This window comes from Gossypium hirsutum, chromosome A06, assembly GCF_007990345.1.
Source record: "Gossypium hirsutum isolate 1008001.06 chromosome A06, Gossypium_hirsutum_v2.1, whole genome shotgun sequence".
Taxonomy (NCBI): Eukaryota; Viridiplantae; Streptophyta; class Magnoliopsida; order Malvales; family Malvaceae; genus Gossypium; species Gossypium hirsutum.
In genome coordinates this window covers 18206092-18219467 of record NC_053429.1, presented here as the reverse complement: position 1 = coordinate 18219467, position 13376 = coordinate 18206092, and the positions used below count along the sequence as shown (strand labels likewise).

Sequence of the window (13376 nt, the reverse complement as noted above, 5' to 3'; positions counted from 1 at the left end):
AGATTTATCAAACATTAGAAAACCTCTAATTAACCTCAGGATGAATGATCGGGCCTATTATTCTTTGACGATGTTAGTTATGTTTGAAGGAAGGTCTTTGAAATTATCTTGCAACTATCTCATTTATATTTGGGCACCTTGAAACTTGTTCAGAACATTCCCAAAAAATACCTCGTAAAGGTCCTCTTTATCGAGAACGATCACTGACCCTGTAACGATTGATCCATCCACTGGTAGACCAAGTTGTAAAGTTATGTCCTCGAGTGTAATTGTACACTCACCGCATGGAAGATGGAATATGTGTGTCTCGAGTCTCCATTTTTCCATCAATGCGCTGATAAGTGTAGGATCCAATTTGCAGTCCCCAAGCATATGAGACGCATGTAAGAATCTCACGTCTTGCAAATAACCACGAATTTCAGTATTTGGGCTCTTTGATAAATTGTGTATGGACCTCTCCAAAATAATATCATCCGCCTATTTATATCAACAAAATAAAATAATTTTAAATATTTTAAAATTGAAAAACTTTAAATTTAACTTAATTGAAAATAAAAAATTTAATTTTTTGTTACCATTACCGGTTGAGCGGCAGAAATGTGCTTGTCATCGAAATGAATAAGAAAACATGTTATTCGTGAAAATTTAATCAAATGAATAATCTATGAAATAATGAAATAAAAATATAATATTTTTAAATAAATGTATTTGAAAATTTCGAACAAATCTTGAGAAAAATGAGAGAATTGGGAGTTTAAAAGAATATAGAGAGTTGGATTTTAGTAAAAAGAATGAAAATAACCTGATAGTTATAGAAAAATAAAATAACCATTGGGTTGTTTAAAAATTTTATCGTTGTGGTGTTTGAATTTTTACCGTTAAGGAAATGACTGTTGGAGGACGCACTTTCACACTCCCTCTGTAAAATCGATTTATTTCTCTAATTTTTTTTAAAAAATAGAATATTTGGCCAATTAAAAAAAACTGCATATTTGACATATTTAGCCAAAAAAAAAAGTTAGAATTTTGGTTTTTCAAGAAGACGTAGAGAACCACCAAAACAATTTTAGATATTTTAATATTTGATATTGGAAAATATGGACATCACATATATAATAAATATATAATAAATGTAATTACATGTTATTATTTAGTATTATAAAAGATTAGACCAAATTAAAAGTGATATAATTTGGTTAATGTTTATTGGGCTTTAGTTATTAAATAAAACATTGGCCAAATATGTGTAGATACTTTAGTAACTAATTTTTAATTGATGATGAGTAGATTAAAAATTAAAGTTAATGTGTAAAAGTTATATATATTAGATTAAGGTTCCCAAATTACATAAAAAAGAGTCATTTTTTCAAAATTACTTGCATAAGAGAGAGACACATTATCAAAATTAATTAGGTGCTAATTTAGAAGATTAAAATAGGGAGATACTTATATTATAAATTATTTTAAGGTTATAATTAAATTTAGGGTCTGTTTGTTTGCTTGTATTTTGTTTTCTGAAAAATAATTTCATCATTTTCCACAGTTTGTTTGGTGGAAAACAAATTCCCACTGTAAAAGCTTTTCTAAAACACGAGAAAATTAACACCTTGTTCAGGGAAAATGTCTTACAATTTTTCTTTCGGTAAGACATTTTCCAAAACATGGGAAAATTTTTCTCCCCTTTCCTCTTCCCCTTCCCCTTCCCCTTCCCCTTCCCTTTCCCTTTTCTCTTCCCCTTGGGTTGCAAAAGAGAAAAATTTACAAATAGAAACTGAAGGAAGAGTCTGGAAAAGGCAATGCTAAGCATATATAGCAAGAAAGATTCTCTTTCTTTTAATCTTTCATTGGATGTTTTTTTGGTGATTCACAAAGTGAAAATTACAAACAAAAACCATAGCCGATGGACAATGGAAGATGGAGGAGAGGGGCGGTGTCTCATGGAATGCTATCGTTGTTGGCTCTTCACACCGTCAACGAATATTATCGGCTGCCGTGGAAGCCGCTGGTCACCGCTGGTCTTCTCACCGCCAATACTCTGATTTATCTTAGGCCTTCGTTCCTAGATTCTCTCCTCCCTTTTGTTGATGAGGTTTGGTTCAATCCTCATCTTATTCTCAAGGTACCTCATTTTATTCTCAAGGTACGCTTACTCTTTTTCTTTTTCTTTTTCGTTTCTGTTCTTAATTATTGTTTATTTTTCATCCTATCAATTAGGCATTACAGTGCATGATTTCCTAACGCCTAAGGAAAAATCAATAATCAAGTAAGAAAGATTATGAATTTGGAGAAACATATAAAGATTTAGGAAATCGTTGAGAGAAACCGTGGATTGATCAATCAAAAATATGAAAATTCTGAAAATTATAGGAAATTATTTACCTAATTTATGAATTATGATCAATTCTCAAGTATATCAATGCTAAGTAAATTAGTTTTCTTCCTTGCGAAATTGTGTGCTGCAACATTGATATACTATCAACTAGATCGAATTATTTGAAAAGGAAAAAAAAATTAAGGCATTAATGCAAATCAAATGATTTTGACAATAAAATCCATCATCTTTGTAGACATTGAGAGAGTTCGCTGAAGGTCAATCCTGAAAATGGTAAGAAAAGAAAAGAAAAAAACATAATGGAGGAAACCCTTTGAAAGCATAGCCATTGAAAGGGTTCTTTGAATGTTAGTGAGCCTTGTTCCTTTTAAAAATGGTTTCAGATTTATAATTAATCCCTTGGCATAGAATGGTTTGAATCTACTTTATAAGTATCCTTTTCTTTTTCTTGTGTTTCACCAATTGTTCAAAGCTGATGCCTCGTTTTAGCTTCGAAATCCATAGTTTTGTGAATTTAGGTATCTTAGGCACTTGAATATTCCAAAGTTTTCCTTGTTCATCTGCTGATTTTGGATTCTCATCATTAAATTAAAAAAAAAAAAGAAAAAAAAGAGAGAAAGGGTAAAATGAAAATGGCGTCGGCTTAGGCCTTGCCTTCTTCACAGAAACAAGAGTATCTAGAAGCTGGAAAGCGCCGGGTACATCTTTTTGTTCTTAATTTTTTCCCTTTATCGGTTGATTTGATGGTTTCTTTCTGTTTTGAAATATGATTTTCGATCTGGTAAATGGTTTACTTACTATATAGTCAGCTATTTTGGATATCGATTTCAGAATAGGACTAGAATTAGCGGTCTATTTTGGTATTTTCACATATAATCTGTAGTATATTTGCATTGTCTTGCAATTCTTTGGTAGATCATGTCTGGAATTGATGGTATATGGAATCAATTGTTTTGTTAGATTACACCTTTTGGGAATTTCAAAGCTTTTATGCCTTAAATCTTTGCAACTGCCTAAGGTGCTGCTATTGGAGCTAAAAATATGACCAATGTTTTTTGATTTTTCTTCTTAAATTGGATTTGAGAGTTCACTTTTGTCATTACGTAGTTTTGTTTGTATTCAAGTTGGAAAAGATGAAGAAGCTTCTCTGTATTTGACACTCTAATAACAGTAATTTCAGATGAAGAGTGTATTTAAGTTGCATAACGATAGCATTGCAGTTTAAAATTGCCTATATGCGTTTGTGCCCGAGTGAAGTGTCTTATTTCTACTTCTATTTTGTGATGTGTTGAATCTGTTCTGGTTGTTTAGAACTCTTCTTCTAATTTTTTTCAGTAGTCATTCATGTTCTACTAACTAGGGCTGGTAAACAAAAAGAACTCCCATTCTAGATTTCTATGTTTTGTCTTTGAATGCTATGCCTTTTACATAGTTTAAAAAGTTAATATCCTCCTAAATCGTCCATTTGGTTGATTGGATTTTGTATAATTTTTATTCTGGATTTATGCTTATGATAAAAGTTTTCAGTTAGATTTTATTACATAAATGGGTTTTTGCAAATGAACAAATAATTATTTAGAGTATGTTTACCAAGTATTGTTACAATTGATCCCTCCTTTCTTGCAGTTGGAGGAATTCTGTAAGAAAAAAGTAGCCGAGAAATCCAAGAAGGCAACATCTACCTCCCAAACCAATATTTCTGATGTTAGCTTAAATGAAAAACAACAATTAGAATATCTTGTTGTTAGCTTAAATGAAAAACTCTGCTCAATCTACCTGTCGAAGCTGATTGTTGCTAATGAGAATATCTTGGAGAAGAAGCATGATTTTTACTCTACCAAATAGAACAAGGATTTGATTGCTTTGGAGCAAGTAGTCACATTTTCTATTCTTGGGGTGCCACTCTGTCCAGGTTTCTAATAATTATTGTGTTTTATGGTTCATCCATTGGGCAAGTTATACTGCTTGTAATAACAATTTCCTTACAAACACAAATAAACATTTTTTGAAGTGTACTTTTTTAATGTCTTAGAAATATGCCATTATAAGTATCCATGGTTATATTTAACTCATCTGATGCAATTTGACATTCCATAATATATGCAATTTATTACTAGTCTATGTTGTTCTATCCATAAGAACCATGATATAATGGATGAGTATATTTGGATCCTTAGATCTGTGTCTTGTGTTTATCCATCTTGTCTTTTGGTGTGCATGAGTTGGATCTAGGCTTTGTTTGGTTTGGATATAAGAGGCAAGGATCAGGAGACTTTTGAGCATTTTAGTGATAATGTATTGTTTTGTATTTCAAGCCTAATGTCATGTTGGCTTCTTAAGATAAGCTAATACTAATGGTTGCTCAAAGAACTCGAAGAAGCTGTTGAAATGAAAATATTGTTGTATGTTTTGAAGCTCCAAATACGCTTACACAGATAATTTGACGTAGAAAACTATAATTTTAAGTATATATATGTTAAGTATAATTTGACTTCAAAAATTTTAATAATTTGACTTCAAAAATTTTCTCAAGGTTGAAGATATTGATACTTTTAATGTGGTATAATATTAGTTATGTACTTGAACAATGTTGTTATTATGTGGTGTATTACTAATTATGAATTTAGATAATATTATTAATTTCTAGTATTAATTGTGGTTTGGTAGCTAATTTATAATTATTCAATCATTGTTTTTTATTTTTTTATAACACAATTGTAAATAATTTATTTGACTTTGGTTGTTTTCAATTTATAACGGTTAATATTCTAACTTAGTAATTGAGTATTATTATATATTTAATTTGATTTATTTATTTATAAATAAATTATTACAATATATGTAAAAATAATTTAAAATATAAATTTATTAATATATAAACTTATTAATATAAATCTACCAAACAATAGAAAATATTTTACACATATTCATTTAAACACCAAAAAAATAAATCATTTTTTAGCCAGAAAATATTTTACTGATAAATAATCCGAGCTTTAATATTTTCGGAGTTAAAAACTGGCAACTTTGTAATCTTACAAGCAAGCAGAAGCGTCCATGAAAGGTCAAACGTAGGCGGTGGGCGATCCCAGCAAAAGGTAAAACCACCAGGAGCATGTGAGTTAAAAACGTTGGAAAGGTTGATCAGTAAATAAATATAAATGGCTGAATCATCATCACCCCTAACACATTCACCATTCAACATCGTAGTGACCTCTGACGGTCTGAGCTGAAACAGTCTCTACTAACTTGCCGCGTGTACATCAGTATACTCTTTAAAGTTTAAAGAGCTAGCTAGCCCAACTAGAGAAAACCCTTACCCTTACCACCACTTTTACCGTATTTTACCCCATTCTCTTCCAAAACCCCAATACAGTCCCAGTAGGGTCCCGGTCTCTGGGTGTTTTCTCTCTTGGCTTGTTAAATCATCAGCAACGCTCCCTATCTCAAATATGGAGTCTTCCCAACCCCAACAGCAACAAGGGCCCAAGAAGAGAGGCCGAAAACCGAAGCCAAAGGACGAGAAAGAACAGCAGCAACAGCAAGAAAGTGCGGGTAAAATGAAAGAAGGAAAGAAAGCCCAACAACCAAGCGTTGATGAGAAGTACACTCAATGGAAGTCTTTGGTCCCTGTTCTCTATGACTGGCTTGCTAATCACAATCTCGTTTGGCCTTCTCTCTCTTGCCGGTATATCTCCTTAACCCCCTTTTTTTTCTTGGTGGTGGGGCATTGCTATTTTATGTTGCAAAAGCTTAGATTTAGGGTTCTGTTGCTAAAAGTGCCCCTTTTGTATTTAGGGTCTATTTGTGTTATTATGCTTGATTCTAAAGATCTTAAAGTTTTTATGCTAAACCCAAATGGGCTCTTGCTGACCCGGTGAACTGTTTTTCTTTCTTAAATCATGTAAGAGATGAATGGCATTGATGTTTGTAGTTGTTTTTTTGCTTCAATTTTGTGTTAAGTGTTGCTAATTTAGCTCATATTCTTTCTCCCCTCGCGCACCACCTTTTTTTTTTTTGGGGGTGGAGGGGGGGGTAAAAGGGAGGATGTTAAAATAGTTTTCTTTCCCCGCCTTTTGTTGATGATGGTTTAATTTGGTTTTGAGCAGCTGGGGACCGCAGCTTGAGCAAGCTACCTACAAGAATCGACAGCGTCTCTACCTCTCAGAGCAGGCAAGTATTTTTTTTATTTTTTTTGGTTGTGCTTTAAGAGGGTTTTGGCATAAACTGCAAGCTGTATGGAAGGGCCCTTTCGTTTCATGTCTTGGTTGTTTGATGCTTCAGTTTTACACAACGAAACTGCTTTTCTGGAGTCTTAATTTATGCATCATGCTTAGAACTCATTCACTTAATGAACTTGAAAGAAAAAGCTTTATAGAAAAAAGTGTTTGTCTTCTATTTTGACATCTTTTCACTTGGTTATTATCTTATTTTATAATACCAGACGGATGGTAGTGTTCCAAATACGCTTGTGATTGCAAATTGTGAAGTTGTCAAACCTAGGGTTGCTGCTGCTGAACACATATCTCAGGTAAGTGGTAACTCATTTTCATGGGATCTTTTTTCCTTTGTGTAATTCATTACTGAGAAATTGCAGCTTTCTCTCTTTTTTTACATGATTGCTTCATATTTTTTTCAGTTTAATGAAGAAGCACGCTCACCATTTGTGAAGAAGTACAAGACCCTTATACATCCTGGAGAGGTATGAATCTTGCAGATTCTAGAAAGATAAATGTGTTTTTTGACTTCTTGTGAAGTCATTGACTGACACATTTGCTAACAGTTTCTTGGAACTCAACTATAGAAAATGAATTCTATTTGATATGGCAATTCCTTTTCCTTGCTTCTGATGTACGACATGTTTGGAGATAGATATTCTGCTTACTTAAATCCCTGCGTTGCATATATAACCATACAATTCTATTCTTATCATTTTCTCTTAAATAAATTGTGACTGCCAAATACGATCTTGCAGGTGAACAGAATCAGAGAACTTCCACAGAACTCTAAGATTGTTGCCACACACACTGATAGTCCAGATGTAAGATTCTTGCAATATCTCTTTTGTTAAATCATGTTGATCCAATATTTTCATCACATTTTCTTTCTATAAAGATGTTGAAGTCCACCTGGTATGCAACATGCTGAAATCTAGGTTCTTATTTGGGATGTTGAAGCTCAACCCAACCGACATGCTGTCCTTGGAGCTACACATTCTCGCCCAGACTTGGTATGTTTATTTCAGAATTTCACCTATAAGTTTAGTAAAATCTATCTCTGTTATAGTTTGTATGCATATGTTCTCTGAATGAGAGGGTTGGGGAGGGGGGGGGTAGTGAAGGAACTGTTTTTCACTGATGACTTTTTCTCCCCTTTTCGGTAGATTTTGACTGGACATCAAGATAATGCTGAATTTGCTCTCGCAATGTGTCCCACCGAACCCTATGTGATCTCTGGAGGTTTGGGAATTTCATCATTCAGTTAACTTTATATTTGTTTGGAATGAATGATTTTACTGATATATTTAATACTGAAACCCTCATGGAAATCGTGATCTTATCTCTTTGATATGATCAAATTAGACATTGTGAGTTCATCTTCTTCCTATTAATCAAGTTAAAACATGCAATTTGAGAGCTGATTATGTTGTTTCCTATATAAAATGAATGATGTGTTTGAAATAGCATAATTAACTAATTTAGAAGTGTATCTTTTGTTAGATTGGGCTCTTTGGTATATTTTACTGTCTTCTATTGCTTAAATACATAATTTACATTGAGGCCAGTCCCAACTACTTTTGTTTCAAGTCCTGAAGGGGATTACTTAACATTTTTAAAATTGGCTCTACAAACTGAATTTCATGCATATGATGGGCTTTTCTTCTTAATCAGAGGACTTTTATGACAGGGAAGGACAAATCAGTGGTTTTGTGGAGTATCCAGGACCACATATCTGGTGGATCGATTGTCAAACAGAACAAGCCTGGGGAAGGTAATGATAAAACAGCTGAAGGACCTTCTGTAGGTCCTCGTGGTATCTTCTGTGGGCATGAGGATACCGTTGAAGATGTTGCATTCTGTCCATCCAGGTAGCTGCTTTCTCTTGGATGAAATATAAATGGACTTTATCCTTTATTGTATCTCTTCTTGACTTCAGCCTGTAAAGCTTTCATATGAATATGAGTTTATACAAATGGCTTTATTATTGGTTTCGCTTCCACGGTAGTAATGGCTTTTGAATTGCTGGTTTTTTAGTCATTTCTATGGCCTCTAATTTCTGACGTTATTTTTTATATATGCTAAAGTGCGCAGGAGTTTTGTAGTGTAGGCGATGATTCCTGCCTCATATTATGGGATGCACGAGTTGGCACTGGCCCCACTATCAAGGTGAATGTAGCATCATTGTTCTACCTGCTTTTTTCCATTTTATGTTGGTGGGGCTAGAATTCCATGCCACTTCTTCAAATCCTTCACATATGTTGAAAGTTCAGTTGCATTTTATGCATTCCTCTTCCTTCTGTCTGGGGCTTCTTTCTCTTGACAATCGTCTGTTTTCAATCATTTTGAAGTGGGTTGATTTGATATCAGAACTCAACCATTTAGCTTTTCCTTTGCTTATGAATTCCAGTCGTTGAATCAACCAATGCTTAATGTTTCTCATTCTTTCTGTTATGATCTTGTTAACATTTGCTTCTGTGTCATTTTTGAATTCTGATGATAAGCTAAAGAGTTGGCTTCTTGTTGACAGGTTGAAAAGGCACATGATGCTGATCTTCATTGTGTTGATTGGAACCCCCATGATGATAATCTTATCCTGACTGGGTATGTCTCCATCCATGTTTCTTTCAGTTTTGCACTTTTGGCATTAAAGTCTGACATGTGATGGTTGTGCCAGTGTTTCTTCATGTTTTGTAATGATGGGTAAACAATTAAATGTTGTTTGTCTTCTTTTGTTGATCTCTCAGGTCTGCAGATAATACTGTTCGTATGTTTGATCGAAGAAATCTCACTTCTAATGGAGTTGGATCACCAATTTATAAGTTTGAGGGTCATAGAGCTGCTGTTCTGTGTGTGCAGGTGTGGAAAAAACCTTCTCATTTAATATACTTCCTATTCTTTTACAAATGTGATTACAAGGATTATCATGTATCCGTACTTACCAAGTTTATAATTCTCATGATCCAGTGGTCACCAGACAAGTCATCTGTATTTGGTAGTTCAGCCGAGGATGGCCTCTTAAACATTTGGGATTATGACAAGGTGTGATCACTTGAGCATTCTCCAGTTTCATTGCCTTTGCATGCATGATAAATGTTTATACGTGTAACACAGATAACAGATATGGCCATGCATTTAAGTTGAACTCTGTAGTATCTTAATGCTTCCCATCCATATTTGCATTCTGCATGGAAATATTTTTTGTTTTTTTTTTTTTGCGGTCAATTTTAGGAAACTGAACTCTCATCAATTAAAGGAGGATGTGGTTTGTGAGTTGATAATTCCGGTTCAGAATTTTCTAGAATTGAAGATATTTATGGTTCATGTCTTCGTCTACCAAGCTCTTGTAATCTCACAACAATAAATTAATAATCTGAAAGTTAATTGATAAAAGGGGATTTAAATTAATTACAAGTAGTAAGCACATAGATATACTGAGGGTTAAATTTTCAGTATCTTTGTCTTCCTTACCCTCAAGTTTTACTTCTGTTTATGTAAAACATAGTTAAGATATTCCCCTTTCCATTCAAAGCCCAGTTCAAAAATATGGCTGTAGTTGCTACTATTTGATCTCCAGGTTGGAATGATGTGCTCATCTGTATTGCAGGTGGGCAAAAAGGTGGAACGTCCTTCAAAATCGCCAAGTACTCCTGCAGGACTCTTTTTCCAGCATGCTGGCCACAGGTTTGCAATTTTTTTTCAGTTTATATATCATGTATTTGGACTCTTCTTCTGAAGTATGCCATCTATGCTTAGTCTAATGCATTTCACAATTTACATTCTTTCATCCTTTTTCTTTCCTCTGGCTATTTCTCCATTTAAACTCACACCATTAAACTAATGTCCTTGATGATCTTTGTTGCATACAAGCATATTATTTAGCCCGGTTTCTTATGTTAGTGGATGTATAGAAACTTTTTAACACCTTCCTTTTATATTTTCGTGTTCTGGAAGGGTCCTTGATGATCTGTAGGACAACATTTTTGATTGTTCTCGCACAGAATTTGGTCTGACCTAGTAGATGTTTTGAGTTGGAAATTATGACATTTGAGGATTTTGTATGATTTTTGTAAAAATTTATTCCTGATTGGTTAGCAAACCTTCTCATTCTTTCGACTTTTTATATAGGGACAAAGTTGTCGACTTCCATTGGAATGCATCTGATCCATGGACTGTTGTTAGTGTATCTGATGACTGTGATAGCACTGGTGGAGGGGGGACATTACAGGTATCATAAGTTAATTTCTAGTTTCCGTGTAGTTTTTTCATGTTGGAAAATACATTTCTTTTTTATCTTGAGATTGAGTCAAATGAGCACTGCGAAGGTAGATATAAACATATATAAGTGGCAGGCAAAGCCCAAGGGCTTTACCTGGCATGCATATTATGGGAAACAATTATAAATTGTGACAAATGCATTAAAACTAGAATGATGATATGCAGATATGGCGAATGAGTGATCTGATCTACAGGCCAGAGGAGGAGGTTTTGGCGGAGCTGGAGAAATTCAAGTCCCATGTCATTTCATGCTCCTCAAAGCCATGAAGGATGAAGGCGCCCCAACATATTTCCAGATTGACTTATAACAAATCTATGTAGATGCCTCAGTAGGTGACATGTAGATTTTCAGACATTGAATATTGGTAAGTGTTAGACCGATTACAACATTGTTGAAGACAGAGTGTGGTTTGGAGGATAAAAATTATGACTCAAATCAACTAAACTCAATGATGGGAGGCAGAAGGTTTTCATTATTTCCGGCCCATAGGTAGTTGCATTGCATGTTACTATTCTGAATTATGATCACCATTGTTTCTTCATTTTTCTCCTTTTTGATTCGGTGGTCTTGTCTTGTGCTTTGAAGATGGAACAGTTAATGTGGATTGTGTGTGGGTAATAACTTAACTGCGTCATGAACAGTAATTATTACCTAAAATTCAACAAGCCGTCTTACTTCATTTATTCTTCATGAGTTTCTTACTATTTAGTAGGTGGGCCCTCCTACCAAAACCAATAAATAATTAAATTAAATATCAATTCCCAGGTGTCAAAGGTGCCTACTACGAGTAGTAACACCCAACTGCCGGATTGGAATGCTAAATTAGTTTCTTAAACGACTTTTCTTTTAAACCACTGAAAATCCTTCCCTAACAAAGATAAATTTAATTAAAGATATTTATGTAATTTAGTTTAAGAAATTTATTTCCGATAGAACACCAAGTAGCCCTTTGTTTTTTTTAAAAAAAAAGCACATTTCAAATAATTTCTTTATTTTAAAAAACCTACTAAAATTATATATTATTAACTATATTTAATTGGTTTTTTTTTGAAAAAAAGAATCACCCTGCATGTGAAAAATCTTGTTATATATAATATCTTTCATATATGTCATTCATATATTCGAGTAATGACTGAACATATAAATACAAGGATTAATAAATATTAATAAAATCATTCGCAGCTCAAGTAATGATTTTTCAAGTTGTTTTTTAAAGAGAAATTATTATTTCATTCCGGGATGATGCAATTTGGAAAAAAAAAAACATGTTGTAGGTGGTATAGTATAGGCTCTAGCAACAGCCTTAGTATCAAATGAACACTATGGCATATTAATAATTGACTCTGTTATAACTTAAATACGACATATTTAAAGTGATTGTAATTATTTTTAATTCAATAAAAAATTCAGCCTCGAATGATCCAAAACAATAGAAAAAGTTGATAAAATAATTGAGCTTTCACTAAATTGGAGAAGACGGTAACAAAATCATATTTAAAATCACTTGTAAAAGTAAAACTAAAAAACATGCTACAAAAAGAGACAAACTTCTAAAAATGAATACCTATTAAACAAGTAAAAACAAAAAAATAACATATAAAATTTAAAATAATATGAGTCTAAATCAATAGAAATATCAACAAAATATATATATAATCTGAAAAGAAAACAAACAGATAGAAAGTACGAAAAGATAAAAGAAAAATTAAGTTAATGAGAAAGAAAAAGATTGGTATAATTAACCCAAAGCTGACACCATGGTAAGCTAAACAAAAGAGAAAAAGTAGACCTTTTAGTTTTTTTAAAGTAACTTGTTTTGTTTTAATATAAAAAAAATTGCTTTTTTTCTTTTATAGAATGTACTAAAATTGAAAAAGAAAAAGAAGAAGGAAAGAAAAGAGATGTTAATTTTTACTTTTGGACAGATTTTTGAGATCTCGAGATGCATGTCCCGTTAGGAAAGAAATTAAATGCTGACAAGAAAAGAGAAATAGCCACAAAAAAGTGAAAGTTGCTTTTGTCAAATCCCTTTTTTTATCTTTCTATTTTTCCCCTCAAATTTGATATAATTTATAAAGGTTAAAATGCGATGTAAAAATTAAGAATTAATTAATTTATTTTTATTTTTAAAATTTAAAATCTAAGTCTAATTATAAAACATTGTTAATCTTTTTTTTGCTAAATTAAAATTAATTTTTAATTATATAATTATTAACTGAATATTTTTTTATTTAAAAAATATTACAGTAATGAATTTAATAACAAAAAATAGTGTTAAAGAGTTGAAATTGAATTCTAAAATTTTGAAGATATAAAAGCTAAATTTTATGAAATATAAAAAAAAATCAAAATTTTTTATTTTTTAAAAGTATAGGACTTGTTACATATTTTAACAGTGTTTTATTTTTGTAAAAGAAAAAAAATCATGCGTTTTATTCTAATAGGATTATATTTAGGTTTTTAATGTGGACTAATAGTTCTTGCGAGTCAAGTAATTTCTACAGATAAAAACGGTATAGTTGTAATTTTACAAGTCACAAAAGCCATT

At 32.5% G+C, this 13376-nt stretch overlaps 2 protein-coding genes across 3 annotated transcripts; both read left to right on the top strand.

Annotated features, from left to right (window-relative positions):
* The first annotated feature begins 1485 nt into the window (after positions 1–1485).
* LOC107887247 (uncharacterized) lies at positions 1486–4451 on the top strand. 2 transcript variants are annotated; one of them, XM_016811435.2, is made up of 2 exons: positions 1486–2140; positions 3959–4451. In XM_016811435.2, exons 1-2 carry the CDS (start codon positions 1901–1903, stop codon positions 4175–4177), a joined length of 459 nt encoding a protein of 152 aa, XP_016666924.1. In that variant the 5' UTR covers positions 1486–1900; the 3' UTR covers positions 4178–4451. The 2 variants fall into 2 exon arrangements, with proteins under 2 accessions (XP_016666924.1, XP_016666925.1); XM_016811436.2 differs by having other exon boundaries at positions 1508–2119.
* Positions 4452–5380: 929 nt separating this feature from the next.
* Positions 5381–11511, top strand: LOC107887249 (WD-40 repeat-containing protein MSI4). Its single transcript, XM_016811438.2, has 15 exons — positions 5381–6020; positions 6442–6505; positions 6777–6863; positions 6972–7034; positions 7308–7373; positions 7488–7562; positions 7716–7791; positions 8240–8420; positions 8637–8718; positions 9080–9153; positions 9297–9408; positions 9517–9591; positions 10157–10233; positions 10678–10777; positions 10993–11511. Exons 1-15 carry the CDS (start codon positions 5785–5787, stop codon positions 11092–11094), a joined length of 1470 nt encoding a protein of 489 aa, XP_016666927.1. The 5' UTR covers positions 5381–5784; the 3' UTR covers positions 11095–11511.
* The last annotated feature ends 1865 nt before the right edge of the window (positions 11512–13376 follow it).

Coding starts and splice junctions, on each gene's coding strand:
- LOC107887247 (XM_016811435.2), top strand. CDS start 1,901: ATGGACAATGGAAGATGGAGGAGAGGGGCGGTGTCTCATGGAATGCTA. Junction 2,141..3,958: donor TACCTCATTTTATTCTCAAG/GTACGCTTACTC, acceptor CCTTTCTTGCAG/TTGGAGGAATTCTGTAAGAA.
- LOC107887249 (XM_016811438.2), top strand. CDS start 5,785: ATGGAGTCTTCCCAACCCCAACAGCAACAAGGGCCCAAGAAGAGAGGC. Junction 6,021..6,441: donor TGGCCTTCTCTCTCTTGCCG/GTATATCTCCTT, acceptor GGTTTTGAGCAG/CTGGGGACCGCAGCTTGAGC. Junction 7,792..8,239: donor ACCCTATGTGATCTCTGGAG/GTTTGGGAATTT, acceptor CTTTTATGACAG/GGAAGGACAAATCAGTGGTT.